Source organism: Blastocystis hominis, assembly GCF_000151665.1.
Source record: "Blastocystis hominis, Singapore isolate B (sub-type 7) whole genome shotgun sequence assembly, scaffold_2".
Lineage (NCBI taxonomy): Eukaryota > Bigyra > Opalinata > Blastocystidae > Blastocystis > Blastocystis hominis.
Window position 1 is genome coordinate 1,114,109 of NW_013171827.1, and position 16,509 is coordinate 1,130,617.

The following is a 16,509-nucleotide window of genomic DNA, read 5'->3' on the forward strand; positions in this document are numbered from 1 at the left end:
TCCTCGACCTCGCTGCGCGTGCAGTGGGCAGAGCCGGCGGAGCTGGGCGGCGCCAGCATTCGGTACTACGTGGTGCGACGCTCGTGGATGGCGTCGATGGCCGTGATCCAGAGCGAGAGCGAGAGCGAGAGCGAGAGCGAGGTCGCCAGCACGAACTGCTTCCTGGACCTGCAGAGCGTGCAGAGCGTGCAGCACGCGCCCATCTATCTGAGTGTGACCGCGTTCAACGGGTATCTCTCTCGCCAAGAGAAGATCCCCGCGGTTCTGTATGCGGTGTGTGTGGAATCAGGCGGAGGGCATTGAGTGGGACTGTGCGATGGCGATTACCGGATCCTTCCATGATCTCTGCACCGCCACGTGCGAGCTTCGCGCTCCCGCGACTTCCTCCTTCCTCCTTCCTCCTTCCGCCGAACCGTCTGGTTCCTCGCGGGACGCGATGTGTGGGACGTGTTGGAGGGTGGGATCCCCGCGACTTCCTACACGCTGGAGTGCGTCCCGAGCGAAGTGGGCAGTGCCGAGTGGATGGGCAGGCAATTCGGAGTGTCCACGATGGCCACGTCGGAATTCGTTGGGTGTTGGTGGTGGACGGCGAGCCAACCTCCTCGCTCACCGGTTCGCTCTGGGTGTGGGTGTGGGTGAGCAGGAATCTGGTGGGCGATGGGGTGGGGTCCGTGGCTCCCTACGAAGGTGTGCAGAGTCGACCGGGCTCTCTGGATCTCTTCCTGTCCAACTGGGCGCAGAACGCCACCGTGGTCTCCGTCACCCAGCCCCTCCGCCTCCGCTTCCTCTTCGCCTACGACGTGACCGGCGCGCTCATCCGCGCCCACCTCGTCGATCACGCCTGGTGCGCCGTGGGTCGCGATGTTTCCACGTTTCCACGATCCAGACCGATTTGGCAGTTGCTGAGAGAAAGAAAAAGAGAGAAATGGTTGCGGTGTTTGGTTTGGAAGATGGATGGATGGATGGATGGATGGATGGAATTGTAGAGATGTGGAATGGTTGAAGCGTTGTAGGATTTGAATGAGAATCGAAAATGTGTTTAGGAAGGAAAGAAAGAAAATGTAGATTTAGAGTGTGTAGGGTGTTGGAATGATTTAGAAACATGAACAGAATAATCCAGAACGAGGAACCAAACGACTCTAGTTGATAATAATAATAGAGTGCTGTGAGTTGATAGTTGAAACAAAGAAAGAAAGAAAGAAAGAAAGTGTATTTAGAGTTAGTTGGTTGGTTTAGGATAAGGAAATGATAGAAAATGGAGTGAATGGTTAACGATGTGCGAAGATAGGTTCTTTGTGTGAAAATCACTGGATCAAAACCAATTTCCATTCGATTTGATTTACTAGTTTTACTAGTTTTAATTGCTTTCAAACCCAACCATTCCCAAGTCAAAATGATTTGGCTAGAATCATGGATGGATAGATTGGATTATCGAAATAATAATGATAATAATAATGATAATATAGACTATTTAGACAAAGTGGAGTGAGCAACCAAATCCTTGCTTCATTACACGATTTCACTATGATATCATAAATATACAACCTATACAGACATAGTAGACAACAAAATGGACTTTTCCATTCTGAGTGTTTCCAAACAATCCTGATATTATTATTATGATAAATATCTATACCTCCGAACTATTTCAACCACAAAAATGTGAACAAAATGATGCGAAACACAAGTGAGTACTTCACTTGGAAATCTTGGATCCAATGTGTATATGGTAGCACTCTATCATAATTTTTAAATATGAAGAATACTTAGGTGTAAGGAAATAAACTGATCTCTCTGTTTTCTTCATAAATTCTTTATATTTGGCTGCAAATTACGAATTCAAAGAGTAGAGGCTAAGGATATGTGATTCCAAATAGGTAGAATGCAAGAACTTAAGGGAAGCGAATTTCTCCTGGACGGTTACATAACGCTTGGTGAAGCAAAGGAAATCACTATTGGAGGCTACAAGTATAGCCTCCAATGCTATCAAGGCGATCACGAGGCTGAATACACGTTGACGAGAGCTGGGAATGTTTGCCTATTCCAAAATGGCATACTGAAAATGTATTACGAGGTGGATGCGGACGAGACCGCAATCGGCGACTTCACGCGATTTGAAAATGGACGTGTCGCTTTTGTGCAGTCCTTCGACGAAATCTGGGACAGAAAGAATTTTCATCGTATAATAAACCACGTCCGAGGCGAGCGTATGGAAATCTATTCGCATGCGAGTGATCACCTGATTTATCACGGTGAATTTAACGAGAAGCGAGAACGAGAAGGATGGGGCATCGCGTATGACGAAAAAACGGGTGCCATGCTGCTCGAAGGGATCTGGAAGGGTAACAAGCTGGTGGAGATCATCCGCAAGATCGAGGGAACTATTATGATTGAGTTCAAGCGAAACGGGAATAACACAACCGCTTCGAATCGAATTCCCCTCTATGTGGGTGAATTCGATTATGATGAATCGAAAGAATCGTTTCTTCGAAATGGTCGAGGATACTGGATCGATGAAGAAACTCGGATTGCTACTCGCGAAGTGGAATGGAAAGATGGAGTGGAAGTGAGTGGAAGAGATTTGTATGATGGATGGTACACTCGATCCACAACTCCAAAACCCAAACCCATACCCAAACCCAAACCCGCTCCGATGCCTGTGCCTGCTCCTGCTCCTGCTCCTGCTTCTGTTCCTGCTTTTGCTCCTGCTCCTGCTCCTGCTTTTGCTCCTGCTCCTGCTCCTGCTCCTGCTCCTGCTCCAAAACGTGAAGAACCTGCTGTTTCTTTTGTTCATGCCACATCCGATTCTTCTTCAAGAGCTACAACAAAACACTGGTGGAATAGGGTCAAGAAGGGTATAAAACGCGAAGAACCTGCTCCTCTTCGAATCAGCGTCACTGGATCTACAAAATGGACCGATGTGAGTTTGCAAGTGACCGATTTGACGATTTCATCGAATTGCTGTAACGATTTGAATGCATTAGATCTGAAGCGTTTTAAGTGGCTACGATCTATCGAAATCGGCGATGAATGTTTTGGATCAGTGAAAACATTCCAAATCGATGGATTGAATCGATTGAAAACTATCAAAATCGGAAGCAATTCATTTACTCAGAAAAAGAATTGGTATGGATATGAAAATGATAAATCAAAATCATTCCACATATTGAATTGTGAATCATTGGAATCCATTCAAATTGGTGAATGGAGTTTCAGTGATTTTGCTGGAGACTTTGAATTGAAAAATCTACCACAATTACAATCCATTCAAATTGGTACAATTGGAAGTGGTTCATGCAATTTCTATTCTAGTACATTTGTGATTCGAGGTATTGATATGATATTGAATATTTGAATGATGCATAGATCTTCCAAATCTACAATCCATTACATTAGGTAATGAAGCATTCCGTTATTCCTTATCAACAATAATTGAAAGTATTGAATGAATTCGAATGAAATGATTGATGTAGATCTTCCATCATTACAATCCATTCAACTCGATGGATGGGCACTTCATGGAAATCCATCGAATTCAAGTTCATTGACACTTCGAAGTAATAATGAATTGATTGGTTATGATTTGCTTTGTAGATCTTCCAAATCTAACATCAATAACTTCTGTTTATGGTAGTTTCTATGAACCTCGTGTAGTGACATTGGAAAGTATTTCTGAATATTGAATATTGATAGTATTTAGATATTCCAAATCTTCAAAATGTCGAGCTACCTGGTGGTTTGTTTGGTAATCCATTCTATGAAGTTCGATCGAAATCAATTTCGAGTATAGTTTGTTTGATTTGATTTGATTCATAGATGTTTCTTCCATTCTCGCTGATCTTGTCCACTAAATCAAGCATTAAATCTATAATTTTGATTTGATTTGATTTGTTCAGTGATTCGTCATTGTATAGGAACATTTCCATTGATTGATTGATTGATTGTTTGTTTGTTTGTTTGAATCCGATTCTTGATCACAATTCATGATTCTATAATTATCAAAATATCAATCCTGCCTGATTATTATGATGTTCTTCTTTACCATTTTAACAATGATACTGAATTATGATTGTTGTTTCGATCAATCAATCAATCAATCAATCATTGTTTTCGATCATCATTATCATTGATTATTATTATCAATGACCCAATGATCACATATTGAATATTCACAAGTGATGAATCCAATCTACCAATAATAATAATATACAAATGATGGTTTGAATAGGTTTGAACTAGGATTTGTTCAATATTGATAGGAAACTGCTTGCTTCGAATAATCATCATCATAATCATCATGAATAATAAGATTGGATTTGATAGTGACACAATGGAATGGTTGGAATCGATTGATATTGGATGATTATTCACATTTGTGAATCCATTGTTAAATCGGTAGATAATACAATACAATACAATACAATACAATGATTGATATTGAATTAGGATATTGATTTTGACTTATTGAATAGGAATCGATCACTGTATACATAGAATAGAATAGAATAGAATAGAATAGAATAGAATCAAATAGAGGTGAAATGGATAAAACAAGGAAATGAAACTAGAATAGAATAGAATAGAATAGAATCCGATTGAATAGCATTGGAAATCATATTGGATTCACCATTCAATCAATCCAACTATCGTTTGTTTGTTTGTTTGTTTGTTTATCAATGAGTCACAAAACATGGATTTATCAATTTGATAATAATGGAATCAAACCGGATGTGTTTGATACTTGATAGTTGTAGTTCGTAGTAATATCAATCGTGGTTTCACATTTCGATATTTGGATGGAATGTCGTATTCTTCAATATCACACAAACCACTCATTCACTCACTCACTCATTCACTCATTCAATGGATGAAAGATAGCTGATTCAAAATGCAAATGAATGTTGAATATCGTAAAGAATCAATTCATCATTCATACTCAATAATACTGATAAGAATAGAAAGGTTCTTCAATCCATTGATCGATTGAATGAATGAATGAATGAATGAATGGTGTGTATTTGGTTAGTTTTCAATATCCATTCATTATTATCATTATTATCATTATGATTGTATCATCATCCACATTATTCATCGGTCTATTTCAGCATATTGAATACCATTAGATCACTTTGGTATTGTTGATCATGAATAGAATGATTGGATAGGATCGATCAATCAGAATCAGAATCAGAATCAGATTGATGATGAGTATTCAACCATCAATCCTCGTCATTATTATTATTAGTAGTAGTAGTAGTATTAGTTTTTGTTTTTGTATTTGTTCGATTATCAATGATATAGAATCGATCGAATGATTCATTGATAGCGATCCAATCGACTGATAGAATTATACAATTGATTCGATCGAATCCAAATGGAACAATCACTCAAACACATTGTAGTCTCAATGGTTGTTTTGCAATTGAATCGATCGAGATTCATGAAATCATTATGTTCGATCATTGGATTAGCTGGAATCTATCGTTGTACTGTATTGCATAACAATACTTTTATTTCTTTCTTTCTTTCTTTCTTTCTGATCATTATTATCATTATTATTGATATCATTCAAATCATTAGATCCCATTCGAACAAGTCAATATGGAATCAGCATTTGATAATCACAATACAATAATGAGGCATATTGTGAGAACCATTTGTGTTGTGGTTTGAATATGAGTATTTCGATAATGGGTTTTCTTGGAATCCATTGTTTGATTGTATATTCAATATGCTGTTTGTGATTTTACACCGATGAATCCACAAATCACATATTTCGAATGAATCTTGATCGAACGACTTCAATCGAATCGTTTTGACAAGATTCATTGCACTTAATCGAATTGAATCAATAGGAATCGACACAATCCATATTTGTTTGTTGAGATAGTATTAATTTGGATAATACTCAATGATTCATTATTCTCTTCTATTTGTTTTAATGTGGCTTATCTATTTTTGATTATTCCATTTTTCATTTGATGTTGTTGTTGTTGCTGTTTGCATAAGTATGTTTCCTATTGTAGTAATGGTTGATTAATTAATAGAAAAAACTAATTCCATATTATATATCGTATTGGCCAATTGTGTTGTATAGAATAATCTATATGAAAAGAGTGAATTGTTTTGATAATGAAAGCATTTTGAAGAAAAGAAAGCACCATTCAATATAGAAACATAGAGCCTTTTGAGTGAAATTCTAAGGAAAGACTCGAACATGATTTGATAATTCCTGGATAACAACATACATAGATAATAGATGTGATGTTAATATGCTTAAGAGAATATAGCATCGATGTTCATATGAGTATGATAGCTTGGTTTTCTTGACGAGAAGACACTCAATTGTATTTCTGCCATGTTAAAATGTTGCAGAGGATTAGAATGAAAAGTATTTCGATTAGAATGACAAGTAGAATAATCGTATTGTTGTCTGGAAACGATGATTGTAATTATCGGTTTTCTGTTATATATTTGATTTGATTGTTATTGTAGTGTATTGAATGTAAAGAGGATTTAATGTGGAACAATATGATTATGAATAATGTATTTTGGTACTCCACACTGGAAATCGTGCTAATATAGAATAAAGGAAGATAGTGTTTGTTTCGGGAGAGTCTATTGTTTGTTTGCATTATTTTTTCAAGATTCGATAGTCCGACTACGCTTTAGTGGATGATTCATTAATGCGGTTGTTGGTTTACATGATGGAATGGTAATTTCTGAGTTGGATGAAGATAATTGGTAGCTTTGGGGTGTGTTTGGATTCCCGCGATTTTTGTGGAAGCAAAGAGCCATTGTGTCTAACTGGATGAATCGAGGGGAAGTGGAATGATGATAAAAATATGGATGGATTGAATGAGTGAAAAGATAGGATTCGATGTGACTTGATTTCGTAATGACTTCTATTGCTGATCATCCAATTCTCAGTTTTGAATCGAGCCTTATCCACTCCAATTGGAATAGTTTTTCATACTACAACAACGTTGGATAACAGAAAAGCGAATCTTGAATGATATGCATGCGAGCGATTGTTGAATTGACCTACATCAAAAAATAAGGAAGCAATGTTGAATTAATATAAAAATAGTAATTGTCACTCAAACAGACATTTTTAACGCATAGAAAACGATTAGGAATCAATGAACCGTATTCGAATCGGACGAAGTGTCGATTCCACATCCGTATAATCCGATCCAACTTGTTTCAAAGCAATAGCTCTCCATCCTTCACCACAAACTGTAAAACTAATTAACTGGCTGTGTAGCAGAAATACTTGCTACTCGAATGAGATGTGAGGAATTGGGCAAAAGCTACCAGTCAAATTTGCCCGAATCGAATGACTGGCTATATGTGTGTTAATTCCATTGATCCCGATTTGACATTTTGTGTATATGCAAAATCAAAATCGTTGTGGAGTTTGGTTTAGAATAATGGACTGGATAATATTGTGAAAGACTGATGAGCAAATAAACGGATATATGGAAGGATGTGTATGAGTGGGTAGATTGTGACATCTTATGAACATACGTGGCTGCCCACAGGTTGTAGTATCGATAAGAAATGGAATGAAATAGAATAGAAATAAAACAGCATCGAGACTTCTCAGCGAGTCACCCACACTGGTATGAACTCGACTCGTGATGACTTAGCTTCCTAGATCGGACGGGTTAGGGCGCTTTCCATCAGATATGGCCGTTTTCATTTTATTTTCATTCAATTGCCTATTTATATATCGCATTCTTATCATCACTCACTCTCACTTCATTTGAATTCCATCATTTCTTGTCTAATTGATTCAATTCAATTCAATTCAATTTAGTGAGTGAATGTATCATTTCTCAATTAACTCTTTTCTACTTTACTGTTTTCTATTATTTCTTGAATAGCAATCCGAGTTTCACTATCGATCCTATATCCTCATTTATTTCGAATATACAGTTCTTTGGATTATCATAAACGAAATCAAAGATATTCACGTAATTCGCATTCAGAACTATGGTTATATTCTTATTTTGTTTTACCTCAATCATGATAGTTTCTTCGATCTTTACTATGATCTAAATAGTCCCACTCTTCTTCCATATTCTTCTCATCATTCTACCCTATTTTTATGACATTTAATTCTCCCTTTTTTTCTTTCGCTTATCCTTCAGATCGCCATAATAATTAAACTTTACACTAGTATCCGAATCGCTTTTCATCCACTCTCCTTGAGCATCGTTCACGGTCCATACAACGTCAACAAATCCACAAGACCATCAAACGACTAATTAAAGCAACACATCGATTCCTAATCGCTTTGTTCATGATTGAAATGTTTCCATTCTTTATTTCACAAACTGTTTTGTATTTGTTATTTCCATATAGACAACTATTCTTATTTTATGAATGCGTTTGTTCCTCTATATTCAAAATCTAAAAATGTATCACTACAATTTTGGCTTCAATTCTTTATTAATCTTGAGGAAATACAATTGTGCTGAATTCAGATCGATTACCATCGATTATCACTGGTTAATCATTAGCAACATTACTTAGCTGTAATTCAAAATAGATGGAAACTGAAGAAATGGAACAACTTCTGTATGACATTGGTTTTTCCAGTTTCATATTTGTATTCGATTCATTACACACCTGTGGCACTGAATGCGAAGAACGGATGTCAATCACGTTTTCTAGAATTGGATTTTTAAAGAAGAATGCTATTGAAACAGAATACGTTGGATGCTATATTTGAAACACTAAAAATGATTATGATAGAAGAGTAATTGGTAATTGACGCTCCTAAGGCATAACATGTTCATTATCTCTCATTTCACTATACAGTTTCGATCAATACCATTGACTTTCATCACTGTGATACAATCTCTTTTTACTAAAATCAATATTACATAGTGGATACATACTATTATGATAATCGCATATTAAAACCATATTACCACCCATTTCCTGCTTAATTATAAGGTGTATCTCACATTGCAACTATAACTTCTATTGTGTACATTGATAGGAACATTTCCTGTTATTAAAAATCTTCCTATTTATATACAAATCACATAGGAATCAAAAATGATATACTACAATTGACTGTCAGTTCCATTGTTAATAATTATTAGTTTTTTAACAATAACGGGTAATAAGGAAAAATAAAACGGATCGTCCGAAGTCATTGTTTTTCCCAACCCAATGGAATATGCCAAGTTTACTCTCTGCCTTCCTTCTTTCTATTAGAATCCCATCCAACTCCCAAAAACACAATCCAATTTCAAACGGTTCCTCTATCAAATGCCACTATCACACACTATCCCTCAAGTCAATCGTATTACCAGAATCTTTATATCCTACGTGAATAGAGTACTCACACAAAAACATCATTCCAGTATGAAGAAGAAGTTACACGATTTAGCAGTATCTCCCATTTTCCTCTCCTAAACATAGAATCAAGCAGAAATGGCTATACACTTTTCATGACCATTGCAAACATCCTCTTCTTTTCCTTTTGCCTTTTCAATAAGAATAAGAAAAAAAGGAAAAGGAAACTCTCCCAGACGGGCTTGAACCGTCGACCTTGCGGTTAACAGCCGCACGCTCTAACCAACTGAGCTATGGAAGACCTATTTCACTCCCATTCTATCCACCCTAAAGTTTCCTTCCAACAAACAATCTCATAAAATGACTAGTGCTTACGTCGCTTTGAGTTCTCGCGAATCAACTTCTTCCTTCTCTCTATTGCAATAATGTCGTTTTTCGCAGAGCAGTCAGGGAACGAGTCCAAGTCGTAGTACTGAGGAGCAATGTCCATCAGCCACTCCCCATCCACAGCAGTGACCGTCCTCATATAGTTCGCAGTCGTCAATACAAACTCGTGGAACATCACCCAGTCAGGCTTGTTCTTCATCACGGAGGAGGGATACAGCTTCACCACCTGATTGTCCTTGATCGTAAGATAGTGCCCAGTCCGCTCGCGATGCGCCACCTGCATAAAGAACCCCGCGAAGATGCTCTTCTTGATGTTGGTGAAGTAGTACGTGCTCTCGAAGTGGTTTCCGTTCGTCACGTCGTAGTGCAGACGGCGCAAAATGCCCTCCAGCTGGTGCCGCACGTTCAGTGCCGACGAGATCGATCGGTAGTTGATGTAATTGTCGTAGCACCACTTCGATCGCGCCTTCGTCGGCACCTCCACAAACGCGTTGTACAGGTTCAGAAGCGTGATGTGATCGCTGTCCGCGTGCACGAACTGGCTCTTCGCCTCGTCCGCAAACCGCGCGCTCTCGCGAGGACGAAGGAACGGGGGAGGGATGGAGAGCATGGCCGTGATCGTCAGCATTTCAGGAACACATCCATACTCCTTCGAACTCAGAAGGGCTTTCGATAGCTGAGGGTCCAACGGAAGCTCCGCCATTTCATTTCCCAACTCCGTTAACTCCCCTTCATCGTCCAATGCGCCCAGATAATTCAGATTCTCCAGAGCACGCATCATCGTTTCGGGTGCTGGCGGATCCATAAAGTCAAACCGAACCAGATTTTCGATCCCGAGCTTTTTCATTGTGAGAATCACAGAGCTGATATCGCTTCGCATGATTTCTGGATAGCTTTGCTCCTAGTACATCACTGCGAATCACTCCATATGGTACCAGCAATTGCGTGTTGAATGATTCCTCCGTGTATAATCGGAAGCATTTCCCTGGACGCGTTCGGCCTGCGCGACCCGCACGCTGACGAGCCGATGCTTTGCTGATTGGAGTTACGAGCAACGACTCCACGCGGATTCGAGGATTGTAGACTTTTTGCTTGCTGAATCCTGGATCGATCACATACACAACCCCGTTGATTGTGATCGAAGTCTCCGCGATATTCGTCGCAATCACCACTTTCCGGCTTCCTTCCGGAGTGGGCTCAAACACAAGCTGCTGTTGCTGGGGAGGAAGCGAGGAGAAGAGAGGCAGGATCTAGAGAGAGAGAAAAACAGAGAACAGCCAATACAATCAGATTCTGCTTGTCTTTCGGGAAACTGGCCTGCTCTTCTTCTAAACGATCGCAAGTGTCCATGATTTCTTGCTCGCCTGTTAGGAAAAGCAGAATGTCGCCAGGATCCTCCAGCAAGTGGATCTGGATCACAGTGCGGATCGCCGCTTCCACGTATTCGCGCTCTGGCTTGGGAGTAAAGTAAATGTCCACTGGATACACGCGGCCAGGGACAGAGAAAAGAGGAGCATTGTTGAAGTATTTCTATGTGTTAGTCATTGCTTTGCTTTGCATTGCATTGCTTTGCTTTGCATTGCATTGCTTTGCTTTGCTTTGCATTGTTTTGCATACCTGGAATCGACCCGCATCCAGAGTTGCACTCATTACGATTAGTTTCAAATCAGGACGCTTCGGTAATAGTTCTTTCAGTAAACCCATCATTATATCCGTCGCTAATGTTCGTTCGTGAGCTTCATCCAACAAAATTATAGAATAACGAGACAATAAAGGATCGTTCATTGCTTCTCGTTCTAACATACCGTCTGTCATATACTTCAACTTTGTTCGTTCACTCGTATAGTCTTCAAATCGAATCGTGTAACCAACCTCCTCCCCAAATTCAACGTCCATTTCTTCGGAAACACGTTTTGCAACAGTCAAAGCAGCTACACGACGAGGTTGAGTACAGCAAATCATTTTATTCGAATCAGGATTTTTAGACAAATAGTGAAGCGTTAAAGCCTATTTCATTCAAAACACTCGAAAACTACTTACTTGAGGAATTTGGGTTGTTTTGCCCGATCCTGTTTCTCCCTCCACAATAATTACTTGATTGGAATCGACGGCTTGTTCGAGTGTGTCAAGAAACTCGAAAACGGGTAATTTCTTTCTTTCTTCCAATATTTTGTAATAATTATCCGAGAAGGGCTTTCCAGTGAGCGGGTTTTGCTTCGATTTGAAAATGAGATCCGTTGCCTTGGTGTATTTGCTATTCATAGTCTGCCGATATCGAGAAAACAAAATACAGGAAAAACAACAAGGTTATTAAGCGTTTATGGTTGTGTGATCGGGTTTTGGTGTTCCCGAATCCTCCAGTCCTTTGTGATATGAATGGTAAGAATAGGTTAGGAAGTGTAAATAGAGGCAACTCTGGGTGTAGTGAAAGAAGAGAAAACGAAATCAACTAGATAGTGCTTTGAAGGAATAACAATTATTTGCAATCAATCAAATATTACGATTCTAACAAAAATCCACCAAGAATCGTTCACTCAAACTCTACTTTCATATTCACCAACGAATACTGCAAAAGAACGGGACGTTCATTTCCCCTGTCTATTCTACTTCCTATTTCTGCACTATTTACACCAAGACGTTCTCCGACCTAAAAACCGCATAAAACGACTCTCTAGCCCATGCTACATTATCCTCTACTCGTATACATTATGTTTTGCAAGGTCCCATTTCCAAGGTGGGAAAATCCACCCAGAAAAGTGCAAAAAGCAAAGCAGCCATCTTTGAGACAAGGGGTGACCCAAAAGCGAAGAAAAAGCGCAGTGGATTTGATGCCATATATCGAACCTTTTGGGTATTTTTGCGATTCTTGTGGGAGAAGCGATTTCTTCAGAGTTCTTTAGTATATTCCAAATGAAATACCTCATTGTTACTGGAGGAGTACTGAGTGGTCTGGGAAAGGGAATCACAATCAGTTCCCTGGGTAGATTGCTTCAAGCTCATGGAGTGAAAGTGACTTCTATCAAGATTGATCCGTATCTAGTAGCGGATGGTTTCGCCATGATTATGCTGTAGAACTGCGATGCTGGTACAATGAGCCCCTATGAACATGGAGAGGTGTACGTGCTTGCTGACGGAGGCGAGGTCGATCTTGATCTCGGTAACTATGAGCGGTTTTTGGATGTAAAATTGACTCGAGATAACAACATCACCACCGGAAAGGTATATCAGCGTGTAATTGAGAAGGAACGGCGAGGAGACTACCTCGGAAAGACTGTGCAAATTATTCCCCATGCTACGAACGAGATCCAAGTACTTGCCTGGCTCTATTCGTATCCATTTTCTCTAGGACTGGATCGAACGTGTGGCCAATCTGCCCATTAACGACAACGGCGACAAGGCGGACGTGTGTCTTATCGAAGTGGGTGGAACTGTGGGAGACATCGAGAGCATGGTTTTCCTGGAGGCTATCCGCCAGCTGATGAAGCGAGTGGGTCGTCAGAACGCCGTTCTCTGCCATGTGAGTCTGGTGCCTGTAATCGGCGTGGTCGGGTAGTGCTTGAGTGTTCCCTCGATGGCAGCGAGCAAAAGACCAAGCCGACGCAGACCACCGTGAAGGAGCTCCGCGCCACCGGCCTCTCCCCCGACTTCCTGATCTGCCGCACCGCGACGCCCCTCGAAGAGGTAGAAACGTGGAACCCCACTGAGTGGCAGGACACCAAGCGCAAGATCGCTCTGTTCTGCGACGTTCCGGTGGAGAACGTGCTGGGCGTGCCGGACGTGAGCAACATCTACCACGTCCCTCTGGTTCTCCGCGAGCAGCACGCCGCGCGCAACATTCTGAAGCTCCTCGAGCTGCCCGTGGGCCCCGCCGATCTCCACGAGTGGGAGGCGCTCGCAGCCCGCGTGGACAGCGTGGAAACGGAGGTCCGGATCGCGATCGTGGGGAAGTACACGCATCTGTGCGACTCGTACATCTCCGTCTCGAAGGTAGGGCTGCTGCTGCGGCGGCGCGCTGAGCGGTAGTCGGTGAAGCACGCCGCGTACTCGATCGGGCGCAAGCCGGTGATCGACTGGGTGGAGGCCACGGATCTGGAGGACGGCACCAAGGACGCGGATCCGGCGAAGTACCAGGCCGCGTGGGACCGACTCTACGCGGCGGACGGGATTCTGGTGCCCGGAGGGTTCGGCGATCGCGGCATCGAGGGCATGGTGAAGGCGGCGTCGTTCGCGCGCGTGCAGAAGAAGCCGTATCTGGGGATCTGTCTGGGTCTGCAGGTGGCGGTGATCAGCTACGCGAGGTAGAGAAGAGAGGGCGAGGCGAGGCGTAGAGATGTGTGCGAGTGGGAGGACGCGAACTCGCAGGAGTTCAGCAAGACGACGACGCACCCGGTGGTGATCTCGATGCCGGAGCACGACGTGGAGCAGAAGGGAGGCACGATGCGACTGGGCGAGCGAATCTCCGTGTTCAAGGACAGCGCCGCCGACTCGATCATGTTCCGTCTGTACGGACGAAAGAAGCGTGGGGCAGAGGGCGCGGAGTGACGGGCAGAGATCGTGGAGCGCCATCGCCATCGCTACGAAGTGAACCCCGAAGTGGTTCCCTTCATGGAGTCCCAGGGACTCAAGTTCGTCGCCACCTGCACGGAGAACGAACGCATGGAGGTCTTGGAGATGGAGCGTAGGGCAGAAGCGGGAGAGTCAGATTCTAGGCGAGGATCATCCCTTCTTCGTCGCCTGCCAGTATCATCCCGAATTCCTGAGCCGACCGCTGAAGCCATCGCCGCCCTTCCTGGGACTGGTGCTGGCGTCTGCAGGGCAGCTGGACGATTATTTAGCGAAACTTTAGTTTGTTTGGGCTGTTTGTTAGAATCGCGGTTTGCTATAAAAGTATTTTTCTTTGAATCGACTTTATGGCCATGTCGTTTGATGTTGCGAAGCAGAAGATGCGTCTGCGAGAAACGTTTCCCAATATTAAAGAGACTGGAAATTGCTTCTATCTACAGCAGTCCTTCTCCGGATTCACCTATGATATGAGTATTGCGTGCGGATGGAGGTGCTGATGGTGTAGAACTTACTCTTACGAACAACTTCCCATCAGGAGGTGTGATTTTGGAGTTCACAAAGCCTGTTGATTGTAAACTAATCGGTAAAAACTGCAGTTATGTGAATGATCCGCGCTTAACCAACTTTGATGGAAGGCAATGGCTTTCCGATGTTTGTACTTTTCTCTCGTTTCTGCTATGTGTAGTGAGCGCTGTTTTTAGGGATTTGCAAGCTGCAGGTGTATATCCCATTGACCATGGAAAGTCTCCCTCCTTTCTGCCTCCTCCTACTGCTTCCCACATCTATGGCTACTCTCCATCCGTGATCAGCACATCTTCCGCTTCGGGAGTCATGATGCCCCAAACAACGAGAGGCGTGAGTCCCCCGACTCCTGGAATGGGAGGAATGACTCCGATAAACATTCCGGACACCAGTGAGGGCTGGTGGCCCTATGTGGTAGGTTCTGTTTAATTCTCTGACAGGTAGGTGTCTGCGATTCTCCCCAAAACGTCGACGTACCAAAGCCATAATTATTCATTCAACCTGTAGAGAGGACTATCTGCAAGATCTTCTGGCGCATCCGGAGAAAGCCGATTCGCTGCTGGACAGTCAGAAATGTATTCAGCAAATTCTGCGCTTCCCTTCTGCAGAGGAGTGGATTAAGCGCTTCGAAACCGCAGCGAGCAGCGTGGGGAGCGAGGCAGGGTTGGCATGTAGTTCGAGAAAACGCTGGAGGAGGCGGAGGCTATTCAGAAGGAGAACAAGGAACTCAAGCAGAGCATCGAGACGATGCAGACGTATATCAGCAGTCATATGAAGGTAGGCGCGGCAAAAACGTGCGAAATAGATGTATCAACCGCGGGAATTGATCGAGGCGGTGAACGAGCAAATCGAGATGCGGAAGCAGCAGCTGGAGATGATGAAGACGGAGCTGTGCAACCAGGAGATCGAAGTGAAGGTAGTGGAGAGAGGGATGTGTAATGTAGGAGTTCTATCAGAAATATCGGAAATTGTCGGACGAGATGTATATGCTAGAGGCCTGTGTGCGTTCTGTACATATTTGACGTGTTTGTGGTATACATTTACTCTCTAACAACTGCCTTTTCGTTTTACGGATGAGTTCGGGTCAGAATCGGCGGTGGAAGAAGCCAGAGGAGCCAGATTGGAGAACACGAGAGAATCGTGGCCACACCTGGTTCACGAATATGAAGCGCGAAAAGGAGAAAAAGAACCAGGGTACGAGACGAGAACAGTGAAATAATTCAGTAGGCACGAAATTCTGCCAGCGCTGTTATTCCACGGACCACTATACATATGAGTGCAAAAATGAGCGTGTTTATCAAGTTCGACCCTCGGAAACGCAACAAGTTGGGTTCCCCTTTGTTTTCATCACTCCTAGCTTAAACATCCGAAACTCGTCCGGCCTCTAACTACAGAGCTGCCTCCAGACGTGTTGGAGAAGCAACAGAAGGAACGCGACGCATTGATCAAACAGTCCGAAGCCTTGCTGGAAGCATCGAAGAAGAATGGAAACGGCAATCAAAACGAAAGTGACTCCTATTCTGACTACAGCTACAGCTACAGCTATTCCTACTCCAAACCCGATGAGAAGGGTTCGGATGGCAGTTATAGCTACAGTTACAGCTACAGCTATTCCTATTCCGACGATTCGGAAGGAGAGGAAAAGGATCAGAAGCTCAGCCAGAAGGACATTGACAAGAAGGAATCAAAACCGGAAGCGTTTAATATCCTGAACGGAAAGAA

The 16,509-nt window shown here is 42.4% G+C and overlaps 4 protein-coding genes; 3 read left to right on the forward strand and 1 right to left on the reverse strand.

Annotated features, from left to right (window-relative positions):
- Nucleotides 1–9,679: 9,679 nt before the first annotated feature.
- Nucleotides 9,680–11,964, reverse strand: GSBLH_T00002764001 (uncharacterized protein; the record flags this gene model as incomplete). The annotated part of the gene is made up of 5 exons (XM_013041260.1): nucleotides 9,680–10,603; nucleotides 10,638–10,952; nucleotides 10,987–11,232; nucleotides 11,320–11,709; nucleotides 11,743–11,964. 5 exons carry the CDS (start codon nucleotides 11,962–11,964, stop codon nucleotides 9,680–9,682), a joined length of 2,097 nt encoding a protein of 698 aa, XP_012896714.1.
- Nucleotides 11,965–12,612: 648 nt separating this feature from the next.
- Nucleotides 12,613–14,555, forward strand: GSBLH_T00002765001 (uncharacterized protein; the record flags this gene model as incomplete). XM_013041261.1 has 9 exons in its annotated part: nucleotides 12,613–12,741; nucleotides 12,775–13,011; nucleotides 13,049–13,251; nucleotides 13,281–13,383; nucleotides 13,414–13,689; nucleotides 13,726–14,000; nucleotides 14,031–14,221; nucleotides 14,252–14,380; nucleotides 14,412–14,555. 9 exons carry the CDS (start codon nucleotides 12,613–12,615, stop codon nucleotides 14,546–14,548), a joined length of 1,680 nt encoding a protein of 559 aa, XP_012896715.1. The 3' UTR covers nucleotides 14,549–14,555.
- Nucleotides 14,556–14,607: 52 nt separating this feature from the next.
- Nucleotides 14,608–15,726, forward strand: GSBLH_T00002766001 (uncharacterized protein; the record flags this gene model as incomplete). XM_013041262.1 has 6 exons in its annotated part: nucleotides 14,608–14,736; nucleotides 14,771–14,920; nucleotides 14,951–15,201; nucleotides 15,232–15,260; nucleotides 15,295–15,433; nucleotides 15,463–15,726. Exons 1-6 carry the CDS (start codon nucleotides 14,646–14,648, stop codon nucleotides 15,724–15,726), a joined length of 924 nt encoding a protein of 307 aa, XP_012896716.1. The 5' UTR covers nucleotides 14,608–14,645.
- A 134-nt stretch (nucleotides 15,727–15,860) lies between these two features.
- Nucleotides 15,861–16,499, forward strand: GSBLH_T00006488001 (uncharacterized protein; the record flags this gene model as incomplete). Its single annotated transcript, XM_013041263.1, is given in 4 exon segments — nucleotides 15,861–15,981; nucleotides 16,015–16,112; nucleotides 16,145–16,358; nucleotides 16,378–16,499. 4 exon segments carry the CDS (start codon nucleotides 15,861–15,863, stop codon nucleotides 16,497–16,499), a joined length of 555 nt encoding a protein of 184 aa, XP_012896717.1.
- Nucleotides 16,500–16,509: the final 10 nt, after the last annotated feature.